This window comes from Pseudoliparis swirei, chromosome 15 (assembly GCF_029220125.1).
Source record: "Pseudoliparis swirei isolate HS2019 ecotype Mariana Trench chromosome 15, NWPU_hadal_v1, whole genome shotgun sequence".
Lineage (NCBI taxonomy): Eukaryota > Metazoa > Chordata > Actinopteri > Perciformes > Liparidae > Pseudoliparis > Pseudoliparis swirei.
This window is the reverse complement of record NC_079402.1, coordinates 9,955,492-9,978,480: the sequence shown is the minus strand read 5'-3', so window position 1 is coordinate 9,978,480 and position 22,989 is coordinate 9,955,492. Positions and strand designations below refer to the sequence as shown.

The following is a 22,989-nucleotide window of genomic DNA, read 5'->3' as shown; positions in this document are numbered from 1 at the left end:
GCCGGCTGTGTTAGTCACATATGCATCGACTCATTGAACCAAATTAAAACAAATATACCATAGATTGGATTTAGCCTCACTCGAGAGACCCGTTCAACTTGGGGCTCTCTCACAGCATCCTCCACTTCCTCTACCTCCACCTCCTCCTCCTCCTCTGCCTTTCTCCAACCTTAAAAGGTTGCTTTCTCAGAGGATTAATACAAATTGAAATGGTTGTACTTGTTACGCAGCTTCCATAGTGCTGGACATGTGTATAGATGTAATATATCATATCACAAGTGTTACCATCTTATTTGGATGCTGTTCGTAGAGGCATCACAGATATGGACACCCAATTAGCCTGAACCGAACCAGTATGCAATCCTATGAACACAACCAGACACGTCTTTATCACATACCTGTTGGAACAGCCCTGGAGTTTCAAGAAGAAGAGGGTCAGGGCGGGGGGGGGGGGGGGGGGGGGGGGCAATCAACTCCTCTGGGACTACATTCATATTCTCATTAATATGCCAAAACATCAGGTCTTAATTTGGATTTGAGATGTTGTGCTTCTCATCAAATAAACACTTTTTTAATCTGACACCTTCCTTGTATAATCGGAAACAAACACATTATTATTACTTGTACATGAGATTAGTTTCACCAGGTGTGAAAACGTCCCCTCGGCAGCGCGTTATGATGACTGATGATTATCATGAAGATCATGATCATGATGATGATCGATCTTTTCCCCTAGTGGTGAGTTAAAAACAAATTAAACTGTAAAGCCATCAATTAAAACTTTAATCAAGATTGTATTACATTTGGATGACACATTGAACATACTTAAAAACATATTTCTCATTTGCACAACAGCAACAATTGTTACGTAACTGCAAAATATCTCTATGATACTCCTGTCTCGTGATACTGTCGACACGTTTACTATAAAGAGACAAGTCTCTAGTTTTCCTCGCAGTCAGAGCAGACGCTTTCATTTCACGACCGAGGACCCTGGACGTGACGTCACATCCTACAGCTGGAGTAGCTCTGCGCATGCGCTGTTTTGCAGAGGCTCGCCTCCGTCTGCTTTGTTGAGACCATCGATGCTCCGACTTTCGGCGAGTCCACCGCGAATTTGCACGACATAAACGGGACGACCGACAGCGGTTTCCGGTCATTGGACGCCGTTCGCTCGTTCTAAGTTCACCGTGTGCACGCGCCAGACGACGGGAGCGAGGATTCCCCCCTCCCCCGCCCCGCCCCCCTGTATATAAACAAAACGCAGCAAGCTGCTTTTTTTTTTAAGGTCGCACGTCAGAGAGCCGCAACAACAACAACAACTCGCTCGATCTGTTAAGTTCGCTAACTTCGTGTCGTCCGTGCCGTCGGCGATGGGAACCCCCGTGGAGCTTCGTTAGGAGTTAAACTCCCAAACCTGCGCGTGCGAACATGAGAGAAGAGGACAGTCTGTTGTCAGGAAGGCAGCTCGTGGCCAGTGAGAGAGGGGGTGCACGTCCCTGCTGCTGCTGCTGCTGCTCCGACTTGACAGAAGGAGCTATCGCTACCGAGAAGGGTGACCCGAGGCCTCTTGCTCATCTGTCCGTCCCCGAGTAGTATCCCATCCCGGCGTCGGCACAATATGGAGACGGTGGGCAAATTTGAGTTCAGTCGGAAGGACCTGATAGGACATGGCGCATTCGCTGTCGTCTTTAAAGGCAGACACCGAGAGGTGAGTGCTTTCCTTGTCTGCTATACTTTTTACTTTAAAAAAACAATAACAAATGAATACAAATAGAAAATACTATTGCTGAAGCGATGCAAAAAAATAAATGAAATAGCAGTTCGCTCGTTGACGTGAGTCGCATTTGATTGGCCATCTGGTGTATTTGTTGTCATAGTACGGCCTTAAGAGGCCTGGGAGCACGAATAGCGTGTAACGACACAGTTATTGGATACAATACTTGTGGTTTTGTATCTTTACTGCATGCGACCTTTTCTTGATGATGATGTTACTTAGTGAGGGTTTTTATGTTATTATGTTTGGTCCATAATCCTGTTAAATGTCAATGTAGAGCAGCAGAGCTTTATTGTTTCCATGAGAAAGCTTTGTACTGAGAACAACAATGAACAAGTTGTAACATGCCCTACACCTGACATGAAAGAGTATATATTATGATGTCTTTGCAGTAATACAATACATCACACCTGCTAACACAGACAGATACTTTGGGTAAATGTAGGCCTGTGGCATCTTTGTTGCTTTATTAGTCAATGGGCATATCAGTGCCATCTATATTCTATAATAAAGGAGAATGGCATCTTGGAACACATATTGCAATGTACACATAATATAATACATTTAAAAGGTCAGAAAATGCAGAACAAGGACATTGCATTGTATAGTTGAGTTTATGGAAGTAAAGATCCAAATCTATCTCAGTAACCAGACTTTCTGGTTGATTGCAGTGACGGCATGTGATAAGTAACCAACAACCATGAGTGTGACCCCTGGAATATCCAAGTATTATAAATGGATTATGCATTGCATGGGATTTTTGACTGCGCAGTGACACATTTTGGAAGTTTAACCAAGTTGAAACATTCTGACTTACTTGTGAACCGTAGTACAAAGAATCTTAATTTCTTTATCCGCCCCCAAAACATACTGTGTGCGCGTCTTTCCTCCTAGAAACACGACTGGGAGGTGGCGGTAAAGTGCATCAACAAGAAGAACTTGGCCAAATCCCATACGCTGCTGGGGAAAGAGATTAAAATACTCAAGGTAAGTCAAAAGTATTCCTTCCCCATGGGTACTTCACTGGTTTCCAGTTATTAGGTCACTATATGTAATACAATGAACACATGCAGGATGCATTTGCATTTAAACTGTCTGCCCTCACCAGCAGTGGTAAACCCCTGAATGACTCTGCTGTTTCCCCATCACATGTGTGTCACCTTGATATGTTAAAGTCTTATATTAGATCATCGTGAAGAGTATCTAGTGGTGGAAAGGTGCCACATGTCAGAGGGACATATGAGCACTGGTTATTACGGTAGCATGGGACGTCTCGTTCAACATGGGGAGGTCATAGTGGAACATCGTGCAAAGTCAAATTGGAAGCAAAAAAATAAGGATTAGGCATACACCATCCAAATATTTATATTTTCTTTATCTGTCATTTCTGCAGGAACTGAAACATGAGAACATTGTTGCATTACTGGACTTTCAGGTATGTAAATCAACACTGGCGTCTGGGTCTGGGTGGATTGAGCGCCGTCTGTGCATAGATAATTATCACACCTCTGTGTGCCTCACGAAGCAGCTGTGTGTGTGTGTGTGTGTGTGTGTGTGTGTTCCACATGACCCACTTGGTTCTCATGCAGCTTGAATAGTCTTGTTTTCTCCTAGTCGTGAAATGAGGCTTCGCTAAATTAGTTTGTTCTTTTAAAAAAACAACTTCTGTTTCAGTTCAATACTTCTGCCTTTCTGCGAGCGCAGTCGTCTCTCTCGTTAACATTCTGTCTCCAGTTCCTGCCGGAGCTCCTTGATGGAGGAGGCTATGTGTGAATTCTAGTGTCTGTATCTCTGCTCATAGCAAGAAAAAAATCTTGTCACCTTTTTTTTTTTCGGGCACGATCCGTCGGGTGTTGACGAGGTGTTTTCTGCGCATGTGTAATGCTCATATTATCGTGTTATAACCTCTTCGCTCGGTGCCACACCAAAGCGGGCGTCGCATTGTGACCATAGTGCTGCCTGAAGCCTACAGACCAGTCAGGAGCTCACTGGGCTCACTGGGGCAACACCTGCCAGACGGATGTAGACGGCCCGACGCAAATACATATCCTTCACTCCCCGTGTGTTTCCTTTGATAACACACCATCTGGTGAAAAAACATCTCGTGTTCAAATTATTCTTATCGCGCCATCTGACAAGACCACATTTTCGCACGACGCCGTGTGCCGTCAAGCGTGATTAGCGACTGTTGACTTCCATCCTGTTTCACCGCGGCCTCTCAGTAATCGACTGCCGTGATCGTGGTCTCACTGTGCTCTTTGTTTTGATGCAGTTTCTTTCATTTATTTATTTTATCCCATTTAAAATCTCAAAATGAAAACTGCTTTTTAATTCTGGATAATAAAAATACTGCCAGCCTTATTGATCTGTGTTATCCAGAGGGATTTAAAGATTAGTCCGAGAGTTGATAAATAATCGTAATGTTCGACATTATCCGAGAACTGCATGCAAACGACCCGTTTGACTGTCACACGGATTTTGAGCAAAAGCAAAAATACTAAACTTTCTCTTGTTCCAGCTTCACAAATGTAAATATTTGTAGCTTTTTTTTGCTAATTATTTATCAAGAGTAATTGGCCTATTGAGGGATAATGCAAGTACTCCTTATTTGCAGATCTAATGTAATATTATATTTAAACACTGAAACAGTGAATAGTTGCCGTGGGAAAAGGCCTGGTTGTCTCTGTATTTATTAGCAAGTCACATTACGAGATTAAGATTGCCTTTCAATGTGGCGCCAAACGACGTATCAAGCTGAAGTTTGGTGCACTTCTGTCAGAGAGCCGGTGGAAACCAGTTGGTTGCTGCCTGGTTGGTTGCCGTCCGGATTCAATAAAGCCAAAGACAACCGATTTAAAGAGGCCTGACTCAGCGAAACTATAGAAAACAGCCTGGCCTCTGACTGGTAGATTAAACAAGATACTGAGATGAGGTCAGAGTGAAAGTCATCTGTTGCCATGTGATAAGAGGGCTTCTTTTTTCTTTCTGTTTTTAAAGCAGGCATTAATGTGTTTTATTTTTCACAACTTGTGCCTCAGGTGGGTTTAAAGAAGTCAAGACGGGAGATAGCAGAGGAAAAATAAATGTTTGAAAAGATGTTATAGAACTCTGAATTCCCCCACACCCCAAATGTGCAATATAAAAACTACATGTTTGCTCAGTATTAATGGAGCAGAGCATTGCTTTTAAAAGTCCAGTGGTACAGGAGTCTGGGGTTGAATCAGCTTTTACTAAATCAGTGTGTTTATGTAGACGGCAGAAAGCAATGCTTTAATTTGCTCTCCTTTTACCTCTACCTTGTGTCTTTTCTTTCTCAAGACTCAGCAGTTTTCTGTTTGTTTTGTTTAGTCAGTCCTCAATATTTACATACAACTTTTTTGGGATAATTTGATATTTCTCCAATTTGAATCTGCCCAGTTTAGTTTGCTCAAACAGAATGTCTGTGCACAAGTGCCACCTGTTCCTTTGTCTGTTACTCATTACAACTCGTGGTGATACAGTTCAGAGTTACATTCGAATTATCAACTGGTCCGACTAAGGTGTTTACATGAAACGGATAATTCGATTTCAGTCCGACTAAGCCAATAATTCGATTGCATGTAACCGCACTGACTGACATGTGTTTGTTTACCCCTCCCCCCCTCCCCCCTCCCCCTCTTATCTCTTCCCTCTTTAGGAAACTGCCAGCTCAGTGTACCTGGTAATGGAGGTAAGGCTTCTGTGATGTTTGGCTCTGTTTGCTGAGCGCTGTATGGACCTGGGCTTTAATTATCTGTGTCCTCAGGGGGGGGGCACTGGTCAACATCCATAAACTGCTAGGTTTTTTTTGCTGTGATTTCCCTCAAAACCTGTACCTACGACTTTACCTTGGCCTCTGGACGAATGCTTTAAATCTGACAAGTGCTTCATACTAACTTATTATTCCTGTAAGGCAAGACATGGTCACGCTCGCTCTTCAGACCCCATAATTGGACATTCCAGTACTTCTTAGAGGGCTAATCAAATGCTATGTGTGTAGATTATTTTGTTGTTGTTGCATCCAATACTGTGTGAACACGTTTGCCGTCCGAGCCGAAGAGCTCGCTCAAAAACAACTTCTTCAAAGTGGCGTTGGTCGCCAGAGGCTCCGGATCTCGAAATGTGTTCAGTGTTCACATCCACAATGAATACTGAGGACTGCAGGAGCATCTGAAAATGATTGGAACGTAACTTAGCAGGAAATACAAATATATATATATATATATATTTATATTCTTCATGTGCATCCCCTGAAGCATCATCTTCATGTGTTCATGCTTATCTCAGTGTCTGGGAAAAGGAAAGGACTGAGCCACCTCATAACACACCTTGTCTCTTCCTGGATTCATTCATATTGATGAGCGGGTGGTTATATATTGGTAAACGGATCACTCCTCAGCAAATCACTGCTCTGATCTCCTTTTCCTTTCTAGTCCCTTCAGAGACATGTTGATATCAAAGACGTATTCACTATGGTTATACAGCCGCCTGTGTTTTACCCATGTGTCCTAATGTGATTCCTTTTCATCTCCTTCTTTCATTTCCTCTTCTCCCCCCCCCCCCCCCTCTCTCCCCCTCCCTGCCTCTCTTTCTCATCCCAGTACTGCAATGGGGGCGACCTTGCTGACTATTTACACTGTAAGTGCGACAATTTCCAACAGTAGAATAATAGTTTCTATAGGTTTAAATCAGTAAAGCGATCAATCGAGGCATTTAAGTGACTAAATCAACTCTAATTAAATCTTTTAAATATTCTATGAGACCTAGAATGATGCTATGGTCTTCAGACAGGAACGGCTGGTTAGGACTGTGACTAGTAGAAGAAGAAGAATCATTTTGCAGCTCTGATAAGTACCAAGACCATTGAAAAAAGTGCAAATAAAAGTGAAGAACTTTATAAGTAAAATATAGGCCCCAGACGGCCTTTGAGTTTCCTGTTTGACCACAGGAAGCTGCCTTCTTATCTGCGGCCCTGAAGACGGAGACAGATTTGGAGCCAAGGCTTAAAATCGACTTCAACACGCAGTGTCATGAAACCACGTGGAGACGTATATGTATTTGTGAGACATATATCGCATGCACACGGTACACCGCCTCAGTACTACGCTAACAAACTGGCTGTTAAAGTAACGTTGAGAAGTCGAGAAGTCTGTCTGCCGGTTTGCCGTGTCTCATAAATTGCTGGGCTCTTAACAGCCAGTGCACTCGCCTCGTCGGGGGCGGGCCTTGATCTGTCAGCGTGGGAAAAAAGACATGCAGCAGTTAGCAGACTAATTACAGCTCTAGCTGCTAACTCTGTCTGTCAGGTACACATCGTGTAAAGAGAGGACCTATTCCAGGAACAGTCTTTTCCTGCCTGGTAGAGAAATAGAAAACATGAACAATCAGGGCAATGAACAATCTTTTTTTCCTGGCTCTGGTCAAGCCTGATTCTGGCTCTAAAGGAAGGGAGGTGGACTCAGAGAGAAATTCAAGACAAGGGAGGGACGCTCACATAGAACCATGTCGTACCACCGTGAGATGAGGGACACTATTGGAGGAAGGGAGGAGACGAGGAGCAGGAGGTGGCAGTGGGGTGATGCGAGAAAACAGAGGGAAAAAATACATCTGGTTACAAAATGTTGTTTTGAAAACGAGTATGATTTGCATACATTTCAAAATCTATGTTAGAGGGATATTCAGTCCCAATCCGTCTAGTATGCCCCCACCATGTTTCCTCCATCAGTAATGCATCAATACGCCACATTGTACACCCAGGATACCAAACAGACCGACAGTCAATGAACCCTGTTTCTCTGCAGCCAAGGGCACGCTGAGTGAGGACACCATCCGGGTGTTCCTGCAGCAGATTGCAGGGGCCATGAGGGTCTTACAGGGCAAAGGCATAATCCACAGGGACCTCAAGCCCCAGAACATTCTGCTCCACTACCCACCGGGATGCAAGTCACACTCCAACAACACCTGCATCAAGATTGGTAGGTTTGATGGTGGGAGAGCCTGCCATGTTGTGGCATGTGGACGCGGTGTGGTGGCATGTGCACGTGGCATGTGCACGCGGTGTGGTGGCATGTGCATGCACTTGTTAATTTCTTGAGATCTGTAATATTAAAGTGATTTTAAAATGTGTCAGAACTTGTGCAACCCAGTTGTATTGTATGTGTGTTTATAGGAAATGAAAAGAATAAAAAACGTTTTTATATTTCTAGACCAAATCTTGTTGGTTTACATTAGGATTTTACAGTAAAACACTAGGACCCTCAACAGAAGCACAGTATGGACTCTCATGACACAGCACATTGGAAACCTGCACGCTGTAATCCAGCTCTGTATATTGAGAAACTCTAAACTGGTTCAGGAAATTTATTAAATTATAAATATCATTTCACATTTTCTTCCTCTGATAAACATTGTGGGGAAGAAATACCCGAAACAGTAAGAACCCTCAAGAAGTATGCGTCCCCTCGGTTTTGAGTTTGGCTCATTTGACCGTGAACAAAGTCGGTTTAATGACGAGCACTGAGAGTTAGGGTTCAGCTGTTTGGAAACTCTGCTAATCCTTAAGCCTATTCATTTGTGTTCCTCTGGAGAGAATGGATTGCCTCATGGGAGTGAAGTCTGAGGCTCCCAGTCACTGCAGAATGTTATTCTCCTCACCGCTCGGGGAAAAGTGTCACGGCCACACTAACAAACAGACTGATCACACTCACTGCACCTCCTCAGACATGAGTACCGACACACGGGCACAGCCACGCCGGGGTTAATAAACATGTTGACACTGATATTAGGTTTCATTTAATGAGTTTAAAGAAGATTTTTGATCTAATAATCCGAGTAATATAATTAGCTACACAGAGGTTATTATATATATATATATATATGCACTGTTGTTAAGAAAACAATGGTGCTTTATGATTGGCATGGGTTTTATTAAACAATATCTCCCTGGGGGGTGAACTCCAGTGGGATAATACTGCATTGTCAGCATATCTGTAATCACAGTGAAGCTGCCTCTCAACCATCATTAATATTATGATTTATAGTTTTATCAGTTTTTAAAATAGATACCGTTTAATTGGAAACCTGTAGGAGACAAAACATAAAATGTTTTTAGAGCACAATAGATTTCTTTTTTTTGGGCAGTTGTTTTTCTGGGAGTTCTTTTCTATTGTTCTTGATTTCATCAGTTTGAGTCTGAGCATGTGCACATGTTCTCTCCACAGCGGACTTTGGCTTTGCCAGGTACCTTCAGAGCAACATGATGGCGGCCACGCTGTGCGGCTCCCCGATGTACATGGTAAGCATCCTTTGTTCACCCGCACCTGGTGAAGGTGTGGCTTCTGATGCTTCTCCTAGCGTTGGTCACGGGAAAAAGCCAAGCGAGGAGCAGGATCTTTTTTAATTTGGGAGTGTTTGCTGAACACATACTCTTTACGTCTCGGGTGATATTAACTTATTGGTCTCATTAATTGTTCATCAAAGAGTTCCACTGAAGTGTCGCAATCTCATTTTGTTTCCTCACTAGGCGCCTGAAGTCATCATGTCCCAACACTATGATGCCAAGGCTGACTTGTGGAGCATCGGAACCATCTTGTTCCAGTGCCTGAGTGGAAAGGCTCCTTTTCAGGTATTTTACAATATTAACCGCTTCCCTCACAACGCCATTTAGGGAGGAGCCAGCAGTAAGACTCCATTGCCTGTTATCACTGGCATTTAAGTCATACGCATATGTGTACAGAAAAGTGAAACAAAAGAAAATCTGAATCTTTAAATGGCCTTTGCATAATATCTGTGAACAATATGCAGTAACATTAGTTTGCTTGTCAGTTTGCACAAGAAAATGGGATTGAAGCAGATATTTCAACGTAATCCAAAAGATGGAAAACACATGCAGTAATAACAAAATAGTGAGAAGTTAAAGTGCTGAATGCCTTTTTGGCAACATCAGTAAGTCTATTTGTTGAAAGTCTTCAACACACGTGTGTTGTTGTGCCGTCTGTGCAAGGGCAGCGCACTGTGCCATAAAAGTGTGTGTGTGTGTGTGTGTGTGTGTGTGTGTGTGTGTGTGTGTGTGTGTGTGTGTGTGTGTGTGTGTGTGTGTGTGTGTGTGTGTGTGTGTGTGTGTGTGTGTGTGTGTGTGTGTGTGTGTGTGTGTGTGTGTGTGTGTGTGTGTGTGTGTGTGTGTGTGTGTGCAGATGTACATACATTTGCAGACATTTGCATGTTTTCAACGATCGCTCTGACCCTTTTGTCATTATTTTAGGCCAGCAGTCCCCAGGACCTCCGGCTGTTCTATGAAAAGAACAAGACTCTCAGCCCCAAGTAAGGAGTCACGATGACAGCCCATTTATTTACAACGTGATCAACCAATGTTATGCATTCGCTTCATGGGTTTCACTTCAAAGAAAGAAGAAACTTTGCAGCGATACATCTGGAGAGCAGACTAGCCAACAGAAATTGAAGCCGTGGCCTAAACTCTTCAGAGAGAGCCAATTATCTTTGACAGTGTGTTTGCTCAAACCAAAACAAATGCAGTCTTTCACATAAATGCTTCCAGTCACGGCCGCGCCAGCCGGGTGGTTTAAAACAGTCGAACAGCAGTGTATTCACAACATTGTTCGCGACGACAAGCCCCCGACCAATCCCCGACATCCCAACCTAATCATGCGGCTTTACATTTCAGCTCTGCACAGCTGCCTCGTGAAACCACCCTGTGGTTTTCATTCATTTAATCATCTCAAGGCAATAGAGAGAGATTATATATTTGGTGGCAGTACAAACATAACAAGTGAACCGAGCGCAGCTAAAAGTGATCGTGTATCTGTTCTGTATTTGAAGCATCCCCAGAGAGACTTCGAGCCACCTGAGGCATCTGCTGCTGGGTGTGCTGCAGCGCGACCACAAGGACCGCATGGACTTTGGTCAGTCAACTTTAAGGGCGGGGAAATGAATGAGACCGTTGACTACGTGCTGTTGATGCAGATCTACAATACTGCAAACCTACGAATGTAGCATTTTATAAATGCTTATCGAGTAAATATGATGAAACAAGTATTCCTGTGTTGGTCTATATCTCTATGAATATGGACTTCACTACCTCCTACTTATCCTGTTTCTCTTTGTGTGTCGTTGCTAGACGAGTTCTTTTGTCATCCCTTCCTGGAGGCGAGCTCATCCCTGAAAAAGAGTAAGTGAGAATAAAGAGTACACTTCTTAATAAAGCTAGGTTGAATAATTGCCAGTAATACAAAAGTGCAGGACTGTGGGTGTGGGTGTATCAAATGTCTTGGAACTAGAATGTATAATTATATAACTAACTATAACTATAATGTGTAATAAACATTACACATTTTCTGATGGTAGTAAGTGCAAAAATGTGCATCTCTTTTAAAATAGTAGATTGAAATAATGACTGGACTTGATTTTTCATCGATATGATGCCTTGACTCCATTGTAGGACTCGATTCGAGACGTAGAGACGGACACATTGTGATGCGTAGCGACAACAAAAGCTATTTCCTTTTGTCAAAACGCCAGAGACTCGTGGCATGCCGTGTGTCGGACTTCTTCTCGTGCACAAACTCTGTGTTTCTCACGCCGCCGTGACTTGTCTAACGAGTTGTCTTGCATTTGGCCGCAGCAACTCCTACTGTGTCCATGACCTGCTTCCCAAGCTCTGCGTCAGCCAGCTCCTGCAGCAGCTCGTCCACCTCTCACCTCGCCTCTCCCCCGGTTCGTGTTTGTCATTCCTGTATTATTCCTCTGTCTGTTCCGAGGCAGCGTTAAGACGTGCAATCGTAGAAACCGACCACGTGCCTGTTTCTCACACGGTTTTCTCTGCTTCGTTGTGTCGTTTCTGTGCTTTCTCTCTTCGTTTACTCTCTCTCTCCTCGTCTCTGCAGCAGTCTCTTGCGGAGGGTCAGCACTTGCGTGCCAAAGCTCTGGCCTCCCCTACCCAGGAGGCGACTGGTTTCCTCCTCAAGGACTCCTCTGGTGGGGGCGGCAGCAGCAAGAACTCCTCCTGTGACACGGATGACTTTGTCATGGTGCCTGCTCACTTCAACAGTGAGAAAACATATTATTGTTGTAAAACCTACAAATCAAATGCCGCTGTGCAGAGTCCATGCCTTGGCATATTTTATTATGTGGCAGTAATAGCATTTCATAAGTTGGACTCTTGTCGTCATCTGTTTGATTTATTCCCCCCTGGTTTTCCAGCGGGTGAGCTGGCATGTGAGAGTAAAGTGCTGCAGGACAGCCTCATGAATAGCAGGTGAGACGCGAGGATGTGGTTATTCATAGGCATTACCTGTATTACACCAATCTAATGTAGTTGTGTCACATTATTAGAGAACCCCGCTGGTAAAAGAGGATAACTGACTATCCTTAATTTAATTCAGTCTAAAGTGAGAGCGTGTTGTATTCCTTTTCGCAACGGCATCTCGATCGAGCCCTAACGACATCCCTTCTCCTCGTTCACCAGCTCTCTTCTGGCTTCTGCCGGTCTGTGCAGCCAAGTGAAAACCCCACCACACTCCCCACCCTGCAGCGGCTCTCCGACTGCCGTCAGGTAACGGCTCTCCGCTATATGCTCGGCTGTGGTGAAACATGTGCTGCTCTGACGCTCGGACGGCAAGCCACTGACGGATAGATTAGTAGAACAAGAACAACAACAAGAAGAACAAGAACAGGAACAGATTGTCCCTTGGACGTGTGGAGTACTCGTTCATGTTAAACTCGTCTGTGTCCACACACACACACACACACACACACCCTCACACTCACCGCTAAACTGTTTCTCTTGGCACACTCTGCTCCTCTGTTGTTGGCAGGCCCAGTGAGTGCTCGGGAAGTAACTTCGGTCAATCATTGCCGATCCCAGTGCCCACCCAGGTCCAGAACTACCAGCGCATGGAGCAGAATCTCCACTGTACCAAACAGGATGTCTCTCCACGGTCTGTGTTGTGTTGCTGATGTAAACGTGTGTTGACATTTCTCGTAATGGACTGCAGTGACTAGCGGACGGTGTCGCGTTATTAGGCTGTCGACACCGGTGCGTCGTTGCAGCAGCGGAAGCTCGTTGGCCTTTGCTCGGGCCGGACGTTCACCGCCCCACGGGCCGGGGGCGGCCCCCACCAACCCTAGGCTTTCCCTGGGAGGCGCCAGACCTTTCCATCTCTCCCCTCAAGGTATCTCAAAGGCTACACGTTGCTTTGTGAACCACCTCCACGGATACACATCACAGCGTTCTCTATGCTACTTTCTACGGTTACAAATTATTATAAAGTAATGAGGTGCAGCCCTGGAAAGTCAAGTGGCTTTTTGTCGGTGTTTTTGCCTCAGAAATTCAAGTGCAGACAAAGAAGGAAATACTTTTGTGGTTCGCATTTGCCAATGTTGCTCAGAGTCAACCAGTTTGTTACTTTTGAAAGTCCTCGGTTGAGACAACAAACCAACCGCCTACGTACACAAACACTCCTTCTCACCACCGGCTGCTCTCTAGTCGTCTGTGCCTCACGCTGGCGCTGTCTGGACATCCAGCATGGCAGCGTGGGAGTTAGGCAGCGTCCAGTTCTGCAGTCTCTTGTTGTCTGGTCTCACATCTCATTGTGCGACGACACCTGCTGTCTAAAAGCGGGAAACATTCTGACCTCTGACCTCTGTCCCGCAGCTCCTCAGTACATTGAGTCCCGGGTGACTTCTCAGCAACGACCGCAGACGGCGGTGGGTCTGGGCACGCGGCTCCACAGTGCCCCCTGTCTTCTGGAGGGTGGCGGTGGCGGTGGTGGCAAGCAAAAGATCCGGAAGCAGCACTCCGACCCGGTGGTGGCCCCCTCGGCGGGTCTGAAGACCCTCCGCCCTCTACACTCTTCCCCCAGACTCAGTGAGCTGATGCAGCGTAGCCCCCTCCCCACCATCCTGGGCTCCCCTTCCAGGGTGAGTCGGCACTGTGTGTGTGCGTGTGTGTGCCAGAGAGTGAGACAAATGTGTGTGTGTGTGTCAGAGAGTGAGACAAGTGTGTGTGTGTTTGTCAGAGAGTGAGACCAGTGTGTGTGTGTGTGTGTCAGAGAGTGAGACAAGTGTGTGTGTGTTTGTCAGAGTGAGACAAGTGTGTGTGTGTGTCAGAGAGTGAGACCAGTGTGTGTGTGTTTGTCAGAGTGAGACAAGTGTGTGTGTCAGAGAGTGAGACAAGTGTGTGTGTGTTTGTCAGAGAGTGAGACAAGTGTGTGTGTGTGTCAGAGAGTGAGACAAGTGTGTGTGTGTGTTTGTCAGAGAGTGAGACAAGTGTGTGTGTGTTTGTCAGAGAGTGAGACAAGTGTGTGTGTGTTTGTCAGAGAGTGAGACAAGTGTGTGTGTGTTTGTCAGAGAGTGAGACAAGTGTGTGTGTGTGTGTGTGTCAGAGTGAGACAAGTGTGTGTGTGTTTGTCAGAGAGTGAGACAAGTGTGTGTGTGTTTGTCAGAGAGTGAGACAAGTGTGTGTGTGTTTGTCAGAGAGTGAGACAAGTGTGTGTGTGTGTCAGAGTGAGACAAGTGTGTGTATGTGTCAGAGAGTGAGACAAGTGTGTGTGTGTCAGAGAGTGAGACAAGTGTGTGTGTGTGTGTGTTTGTCAGAGAGTGAGACGTGTAAGTGTCAGAGAGTGAGACAAATATGTGTGGCTATGTCAGAGAGTGAGACGAATATGTGTGTGTGTGTGTGTGTGTGTGTCAGAGAGTGAGACGTGTATGTATCAGAGAGTGAGACAAATGTGTGTGTGTGTGTGTGTCAGAGAGTGAGACAAATGTGTGTGTGTGCGTGTGTGTGTGTCAGAGAGTGAGACGTGTGTGTGTGTGTCAGAGAGTGAGACGTGTATGTATCAGAGAGTTAGACAAGTGTGTGTGTGTGTGTCAGAGTGAGACAAATTTGTGTTTGTGCGTGTGTGTCAGAGAGTGAGACGTGTGTGTGTGAGAGAGAGAGTGAGACGTGTGTGTGTGTGAGAGAGAGAGAGTGAGACGTGTGTGTGTGTGAGAGAGAGAGAGTGAGACGTGTGTGTGTGTCAGAGAGTGAGACAAATTTGTGTTTGTGCGTGTGTGTCAGAGAGTGAGACATGTGTGTGTGAGAGAGAGTGAGACGTGTGTGTGTGTGTGTGTGAGAGAGAGAGAGTGAGACGTGTGTGTGTGTGTGTGTGTGTGAGAGAGAGAGAGTGAGACGTGTGTGTGTGTGTGTGTGTGTGTGTCAGAGAGAGTGAGACCGATATGTGCGTACTTGAGTCTCTGGAGATACACAGAACAGGTGAAGACTACCGAGCAGTTCCCACAAACCCGTCTCCTTCTCTCGTCTCCTTCCTCAGACCATCCCTCCGTTTGAGTTCCCGAAGCCTCCGAGCTCTCCCAACCTCGTGGCCTTCCTGACCCAGCAGGGTCTGGTCATCGGCTCCCCTCTCGGCAGGACCGCTCCGGTGGAGCCCAGAGAGGCGGGACCACCAGCGCTCACGCAGGCTCTCCAGCCGGCCCACTGCATCCACAGACTGGGCGACGACACCAAGGCCTTCGGAAGGTTCGGCTATTGTTTATTCTGTTGTTTTCTCCGCGTTGCGTTTATCACGCTGATGCTGTGTATCCATGAGGAATTGTTTGTCTTCAGAAGGAAATGGGCAGCTATTAAAAAGAACTAAAAGACATGTATAAAACAAGGATCTGCACCTAATTCCTATCCCTCTGTCCTTCCATGTTCTCCACTTGTTTCTTCGGAGCAGGTCTCAGAGTGCCGGCCGTCTGTCTGACATGCTGCTGATGGCTGCATTCGGACCAGGTGGGCCTGTGGCGGACCGAGGCAGCACAGAGAACTTGACCTCTGAAAAAACCGCAGGCATAACAGGTAGAAACTCTTTGTTGATTTACATGAACAAACACATGTCTGACATTTAGGATTGCTGTTTATTTAACCCTCCTGTTACCTTTCGGGTCAAATTGACCCCATGCAATGTTTAACGTCGGTGTTCTTTGGGGTCAATTTGACCCCAGGCTGTTTTTCACTGTGTCAAACATATAAGAAATATCGACTTTTTTATATATTTAAAGGGCTATTTAGGTAGTCAACAAACAAACATAAAGTACCTCACACTTAAACTTGGGAAACAATATTAATTCTAATAATTTTCTGGAGGTTTTAATTGCTGGGGTCAAATTGACCCCGAGGATAAAATATGTGAGTAAATGTAAAGGTAACAGGAGGGTTAAGTGGCTCAATCCACCGATGCATCAGGACAGTATACACACATCTTTTAATTCTGTCGTTGAAATACAATCTAGTAGTTCTTGGTATTTATTGGAAAACGAACAGGTCAATGATGTGCAGTATCCCCCAGCTGGAGCTTCACTCATCGCTCTTTTCTTGCCTCTAGTGCCCCCGCGTGGTGGGGGATGTTTTGCACCTGGCTCGGTCAGCCCTGCTCAGGTGGTCTTCACTGTGGGCTCTCCTCCCAGTGGCAGCACCCCACCTCACACCTCCAGACCGAGGAAATACTCAGGTAGCTCGTGCACATTGGAACACAAAGAAATACAAGTCATGTGTCTCTGCCTCCCTTCTGCAGCTCGCAGGAATCAAATCCCACTTTTGCAGCATTTTACCACACAGAGCACTGGGAAGATATTACTTTCATTTTCCAACGATGTAGAAACTTAATTAGATATTAGGGAGACGAGCGTAAAAGGTTGACTAACTTTTAATTCTGATAAAACCTAACTGTGGAGAAATGTAGCTACATTTAGGGACTAATAACCCAAATGACTTCTTTTTTTTCAAACACACAATTTTCCAATTGGTAATTAGAGTTTGGAGCATTTTAAGGGAAAAGAAAAATTCATGTAGCCGCTGGCAGATGTTGATCATTAACTGGAACGAATCTCTACTCAACACAGTGGTCATCAAGTGTGAATGCCGAGAGCAACAAGCATGGCATTTGATCTAGAAAATGCGTACGTATTAAATACATTTAATTTCACATGTTTCTTCTAATTTGTTCTCCTCCAGGCTCGTTCACTTCAATCAGCCCTGCAGGCTCCTTCACTAGCCGCTATCCCCAGACCGCCACCTATTTGGATGGCTTTGAGGCTCCTCCCAGTCCTCGCTACGGCTTCGCTGATCCTATCACCGCCAACATGGGCGGGCATATAACCTTCGAGGCTCCTGAGCTGCCCGAGGAGACGCTGATGGAGGTGAGGAGCAGGTTTTATACACGGCACGTCTACCAGGGGTTCATTCTCAGAAAACCTTGATATGAATAATCTCCCTTGAAAGTGCAGACTGTAAGAAAAATGCAACAAGAAAGATCAAAGTGTAGTTGAAAGGGTCTTTGGCTCAAGTCATCGTGGTAAAATGAGCCTAATCTTGAATCTGAGAATGGAAAATTTTAATTCATTGACCGGTCTCCTGTTAATGCTGGTTTCACCAATGCAGTCTGCTGCCCTCTGTTTCTAAGTTCTCTCTCTCAACAATCTGTCTCTCCGTCTCTCCCCTTGTGTCCGTCTCTGGGCGAGCGCAGCAGGAGCACACGGACACCGTGCAGAGCCTGCGCTTCACGTTGGATTTCGCCCGCTGCCTGATGGAGATCGCTGGCGCCTGTGAGGTTGTGGTGTTTGAGGAGCAGGGAGACGCGTGTCAAGCCTTCCAGCAGCAGAGCCTGGTAGCAGATCAGATAAGCTCACTGAGCCGGGAGTGGAGGTACGGCCGTATCAATCGACTATCGCCCTGAGTCTGTGTGGATGGGGACGGATCCAATTTGGATAGAACATTATTTAAATGTGGATCTCATGTTTTTCTTTTTTAGTGGCAAAACGGTTTGTCAGACTTTCATGTGGCAGTTGGCAGATGTATAGAAGCTGCTCACGAGTATTGACTCAAATATGTCAAAATGCATGCATGCATTTCAATGTATGAAATGAGATTTATGAGCTTGAATCCATTCCTTTGGCTCCAGAACAAACAAAGACGCGCTGACTTAAATATGATAAAGTCAGGGAAAAAGAGGAGGAGATTTCATGCCTGCTAGCATTTGGGAATACACACGGCGGATGAGTATGATAATAAGGAGCGTGTAATTTAATGAGAACGTCTTTGATCTCATCTCTGGTCCTGAGGGTGATCAGAGATATTGTCTGCGCCGTAGCCAGCGGTCGCATTAACGTTTTCTCATTTTCTGTGACCTTCTTGCTGCATAACGGCCCCACACAACTCGATCATGCAGATATTTCCCTAACTTTCACAATAGAACACAATTTAGATTTAAGTTTTAACCTGTGTGTGTGTGTGTGTGTTGTGTGTGTGTGTCTCCTCAGTCATGCAGAACAGCTGGTTCTCTACCTAAAGACTGCAGAACTCTTGTCCGCAGCCTTGCACACAGCCATGGAGCGAGTTAAACAGGGCAAACTCTACCCATCCTCCACAGTCAAACAAAGTACGAGCCATTTCGTTTTTCTTTTTCTTGTACGAGGATGTTCTTGTCGAGGCATCCGATACGTGTCTGAAACAGGATGCCCGATGAGTGTCCTGGCAGCATATTGAAATGCATGTCTGTCCGCATACAGTAGTGAGGAGGCTGAATGAGCTGTACAAGTCCAGTGTGGCCTCCTGTCGCTCTCTCAGCACCCGTCTGGAGCACTTCTTTTCCAGGAAGCACCGCCTAATGGACCAAATCACATCTATCACAGCCGAGCGGCTGCTGTTCAGCCACACTGTGCAGATGGTAAGCCGCCAGGGGGGGGGGGGAGTTAGAGAGTTGGGATGCAGAGGAGCAGATGAGGGTTATTGACCTGCAGGCCGAAGCGTCATCATTTAAATACTGTATGTGTGGGCGGCCAGCATCAAATTCAACAAGCAGTCATGGCCAACCGAGGCGCCCCGATGGCAACGTTCAGCCTCCGAGCCCTTGCTCTCAGATTGTTTGTTGCTTTATGGCCACAGCAATATTGTACGGCCACGAAAGTAACTGTCAGCGAAATAGAGTGTTTGTATATCTGCCACACAAAGCGAGGACCGCAGACGCCGGTGGATGATGTCGGTGTTTTTAACCCGGACGAAAAATGAAACTTCGATGCGTTGACTTGAGCCTGCCGGTGTGGTCTCAGGTTCAGACCGCTGCACTGGACGAGATGTTCCACCAGGGGGAAGCGTCCGTCCGGCGCTACCATAAAGCTCTGCTGCTGATGGAGGGCCTGTCTCTGCTGCTCACTGAGCAGGAGGACATCCTCAGCGTGAGCAAATGTAAGTGAGAGAAGGGATGCCTCCGATCTTTCCATTGATACAGCGATGTTAAAATTAATATTTCAGCCAGTTCATCATAAAGCTAATGCAGAAAAAAAAACATCATAGCACATGGAAGAAACCCCCATTATCGTGGATATGACTTGTCATGCCGTCTTTGCTCCTGTTTGTCTGCAGGTAAGGAGTGCATTGAACGCCGCCTCACAGCTCTGCAGTCGGGTCTCTGCATTTGACCGTCCCACACTGCTTCCCGAGCGCGGCTGAGATGTCAGTCGTTTGCACCCTCGCACATTACCAACAAACCAAATCCTCCACCAAAAGAATCTCATGGTTTTCACTTAGAAGTTGCTTTTTTCTTTTCACGAGAAAACCGCAAGGCTTGAAGTTTGGACTCGACCGCCGGGGCTTGTGCGCTCCCTGAATGGCTCGCCTTTCATCCCGAGTCCTGGACTGCGGCGGTGACTTTCCCCCCCCCGCGCTAAACTCGTGCCAGCCGCGGACACGAAGCACTTGTGCTGCGAAAGAATGTCCGCGCTCTTGTCTATGTGAGACTTTGCTCCTGGCACTGAAAAGAGGGGGTATCGCCTGCCAGGAAGAAGATTTCTCTCACCAGGCGAAACACGGGCAGGAGTCACTGTTGCCAAGTAGCTGCATACACACGTACAATACTTTACTCAACACAAACACAATGTTATCTTTTACCAGGATCAGGAGCTGGAGGGCAAGTCCTGTATCTGCTGTACACTTCCGCACAGTGAGGACGAGTGCTGGGGAAAGGCGGGAATGTCCAAGTCTGAATCTCATCACGTGTGTTTGTCTTCACCCCATGTTTGCTTTCCCGAGTTTCTTTAATTTCTGGTATTTACCAAATTGTTACTTGCTTGCTGAAGGGAAATTTAAATAGCGGCGCTCCGGTCTGTATGGAAGTCCACACAGGCACGATGACGAAACTGTTGCCAAAATGAAATGTAGGTTTGTTTCTGTGTTATATATTTTAGAGTACTGTAGGTTATCATGCTGGTTTGGGGGGTGGGGGGGGAGTTCCCTGTGTTTGTCACTTTACTGATTCTATACTTTCTTAACGTTGAAGACTACGTTCCATGATTGAAACCATGGCGTAGTGGAGATTTTGTGTTTTAAAATGATGGCTGGTATTAAAGCAACAGACAGAAAGTTGGGTCCATAAAACACTTTAAATGTAAAATATAGTTTGAGTTCAACAGCTCTGAGCTGCTCTGTTTGCATTCTTGGTTGCAATCATGTTAAATAACCTGGGGTGTATTCTTAACCCTCCTGTTACCTTTACATTTACTAACATATTTTACCCTCAGGGTCAATTTGACCCCAGCAATTAAAACCTCCAGAAAATTATTAGAATTAATATTGTTTCCCAAGTTTAAGTGTGAGGTACTTTATGTTTGTTTGTTGACTACGTAAATAGCCCTTTAAATATATAAAAAAGTTGATATTTCTTCTATGTTTGACACAGTGAAAAACAGCCTGGGGTCAAATTGACCCCAAAGAACACCGACATTAAACATTGAATGGGGTCAAATTGACCCTAAAGGTAACAGGAGGGTAAAGTCATTCAGACGCTTAAGTGCTGGAGTTGCTAATAATGCCGTCACATCATTCCATATTCTGTCTGATCATATGTTATCAATCAATCATGTTGGAGTTGAGCAGGTTTAATCGAAGTTGAATGTAGGGCCGCCAGAAGAGAAACGGCGTTAATATCAGCCCATTGTTACTGAAGTTGAGGGTTTGTCCCGGGATGAACGTCTGAGTGTGTTTGCACTGTTGAAGTACTGTATGAGATGAGCTCGAGTGGGGCATGTTAAACGTGTCCAGTTGTTCTATTTACCGAGACATATTTGCTTATTTAGAGATCTATTTTCCATGCTTTGATTGCAGTTCAGTTGTTTTACAGTCAAAAGGCACGGAGGTGTGCTCCATGTGAGAATACCGACACGGAGATGGTATAAGCTATGAAACCTTAGAAAGAGTTCTTTAAGAAGTAAAAGGAGAATATAAATTGCTTTTACACTGAAAAATGATTTGCATTGCCCGCGCGGAGGAGTTTGTAGTTAGTATGTTTGTTTTGAAAAGTGACCGGTTGATTTGCAGTGCTAGTTAAAAATGTGTATTTGACCTGAAATATGTATGTATTTGTTGACCGTAGCCATATATTTTAACATGATACCTTTACTCCACCAAAGGGTGGGTCAACTTCTACTTTGGCTGCTGCAGAGAGAAGTGTGTGTGCATGTGTGAAGTGATGTTCAACGTATTAATGGATGCTGGGGATTGTTCCCTACACAACTAAAGGCATTGCTCCGCAACCAAATGTGAATGATTGGATGTTGACTCCACTCCTGCTGTGGATGTGGTTCAACAAGACCCGCTGGAACTCAGAGCATCCTCTGGCGTAACCGACTTCCTTTTCCCCCCGGGGGGTATTTTCCTCTGCCTTTTGTAAAGTTTATTAACATGGGGACTAAAGATGCACCCGAGTGCATATTTTGGAATACGTTGTTGATGTACGGTCAGGGCTGAAGATTGTTGAAGCTGAGATTTTTGGACGCCAGTATAGTAGCAGTATGTCAGCAGAACAGAATGGAGGAAATCATATGATGTAAATGTACATCATTTGTATTTGTTTTTTTTGGGTCTATTTTCTTTCATACATTTTCTTCGGTTTTCACTCTAGCGAGAGCATTTTGTGTGTGTGTAATGTTTGTGAGGGTGTACATTCCTGATATCAACTCACCCACAGCCTCTTCCCTCTTACAGATGCTGTTCTGCTCTGTTATTATGTCGTGGCAATGTCTCAAAAGATACAGATGGCAGAAAGAGATGACGTCGTACCTTGATAGAACTGATGCATGTCACTTTTTATTGTTCCCTACAATCATTGCTATTGGCCATCCTGTCGGTGGACGGGGTCGACAGATGTGTGCAGCTGTTGATATAATATAAAACGGCTGATTCATCATAAAATCATCTGTCATTGATTTAGATTTATGTTAGAACGCACCTGAATGTTCTAATTTCTTTGAGTTCACATTATTCATTCTGTATTACCTGTACATATTGTAAATGAAGTTATTGTTGTAGTGTAAATGACGCCGCAGGAATGGAGAGAATGGCACCACACCACCGATACATTTCCAAAGATTAGACTTTCTTCTGATTTTCCATATTGCCTCTGACTGTTTCCAAATCATTTTAATGTTGTCATATCTATGACCGACACACTTTCTCAGTGTCCCCGTGTGTGATGTAACCTTTACTGTTGGAGAGTTGCAACATGAATAAAGTGAATGGAAAGGTAATTTGTCTTAAGATGAAGTGAGTTTCCTTAATTTATATTTAACATCCACGATAAATAGCTTTTCCCCATTAGTCCCCATAGATATGGAGTAGTGTACACGGGAATCTGTTATACAAGTTATACCAGCAGCTACTGTCCTGCTGCTGACCCAGTGAACCCACGGCTACAGGACCCATTCAAGTTGGGGACTTGACATTAAGTCTATTTAAAGGAGCATACCAGTGTCTTGGCATGTTTTAGAGTTAGACAATTAATTATAAGTGACATGTCTTCAACATCACAGCTGGTAATTTCTTAAAACATAATGTGTGTGTAAGTGAGGTGGGGAGATAAAAGAAAGTGAAGAGAAAGAGGTGAGTGAGAGCTGCAAACACTGAGTAACCACTTGCCTTGTGTGAAATGAGAAAAACAGAGAGAAACTCCAAATGTTGCGTGAGTGACCCATGAGAGTGTGACTGTTGGCTTCAGAGACTGCAAACAAACACTCCAACTTGTGGTCGGTCACCATCCACATCTCATGAGCTTTTTCAGTAAATACATTCTCAATTATTCCCCCAATCCAAAGTTACTCTGTTGTGCTGCAGAAGTTTCATGCTAAATACTTGTTTTGTGAGTGTATTATGA

At 45.1% G+C, this 22,989-nt stretch overlaps 1 protein-coding gene across 1 annotated transcript; it reads left to right on the top strand.

Moving 5' to 3' along the window:
* The first annotated feature begins 851 nt into the window (after positions 1-851).
* ulk1b (unc-51 like autophagy activating kinase 1) lies at positions 852-22,376 on the top strand. The gene is made up of 27 exons (XM_056432323.1): positions 852-1,711; positions 2,672-2,764; positions 3,171-3,212; positions 5,454-5,486; positions 6,397-6,433; positions 7,597-7,770; positions 9,016-9,089; positions 9,318-9,419; positions 10,056-10,114; positions 10,631-10,713; positions 10,929-10,979; positions 11,433-11,524; positions 11,695-11,857; positions 12,011-12,065; positions 12,276-12,362; positions 12,625-12,747; positions 12,833-12,981; positions 13,464-13,729; positions 15,121-15,326; positions 15,526-15,647; positions 16,174-16,299; positions 16,803-16,987; positions 17,314-17,492; positions 18,107-18,225; positions 18,356-18,513; positions 18,896-19,031; positions 19,209-22,376. The coding sequence occupies exons 1-27, from the start codon at positions 1,622-1,624 to the stop codon at positions 19,262-19,264; spliced, it is 3,060 nt and encodes a 1,019-aa protein (XP_056288298.1). The 5' UTR covers positions 852-1,621; the 3' UTR covers positions 19,265-22,376.
* The last annotated feature ends 613 nt before the right edge of the window (positions 22,377-22,989 follow it).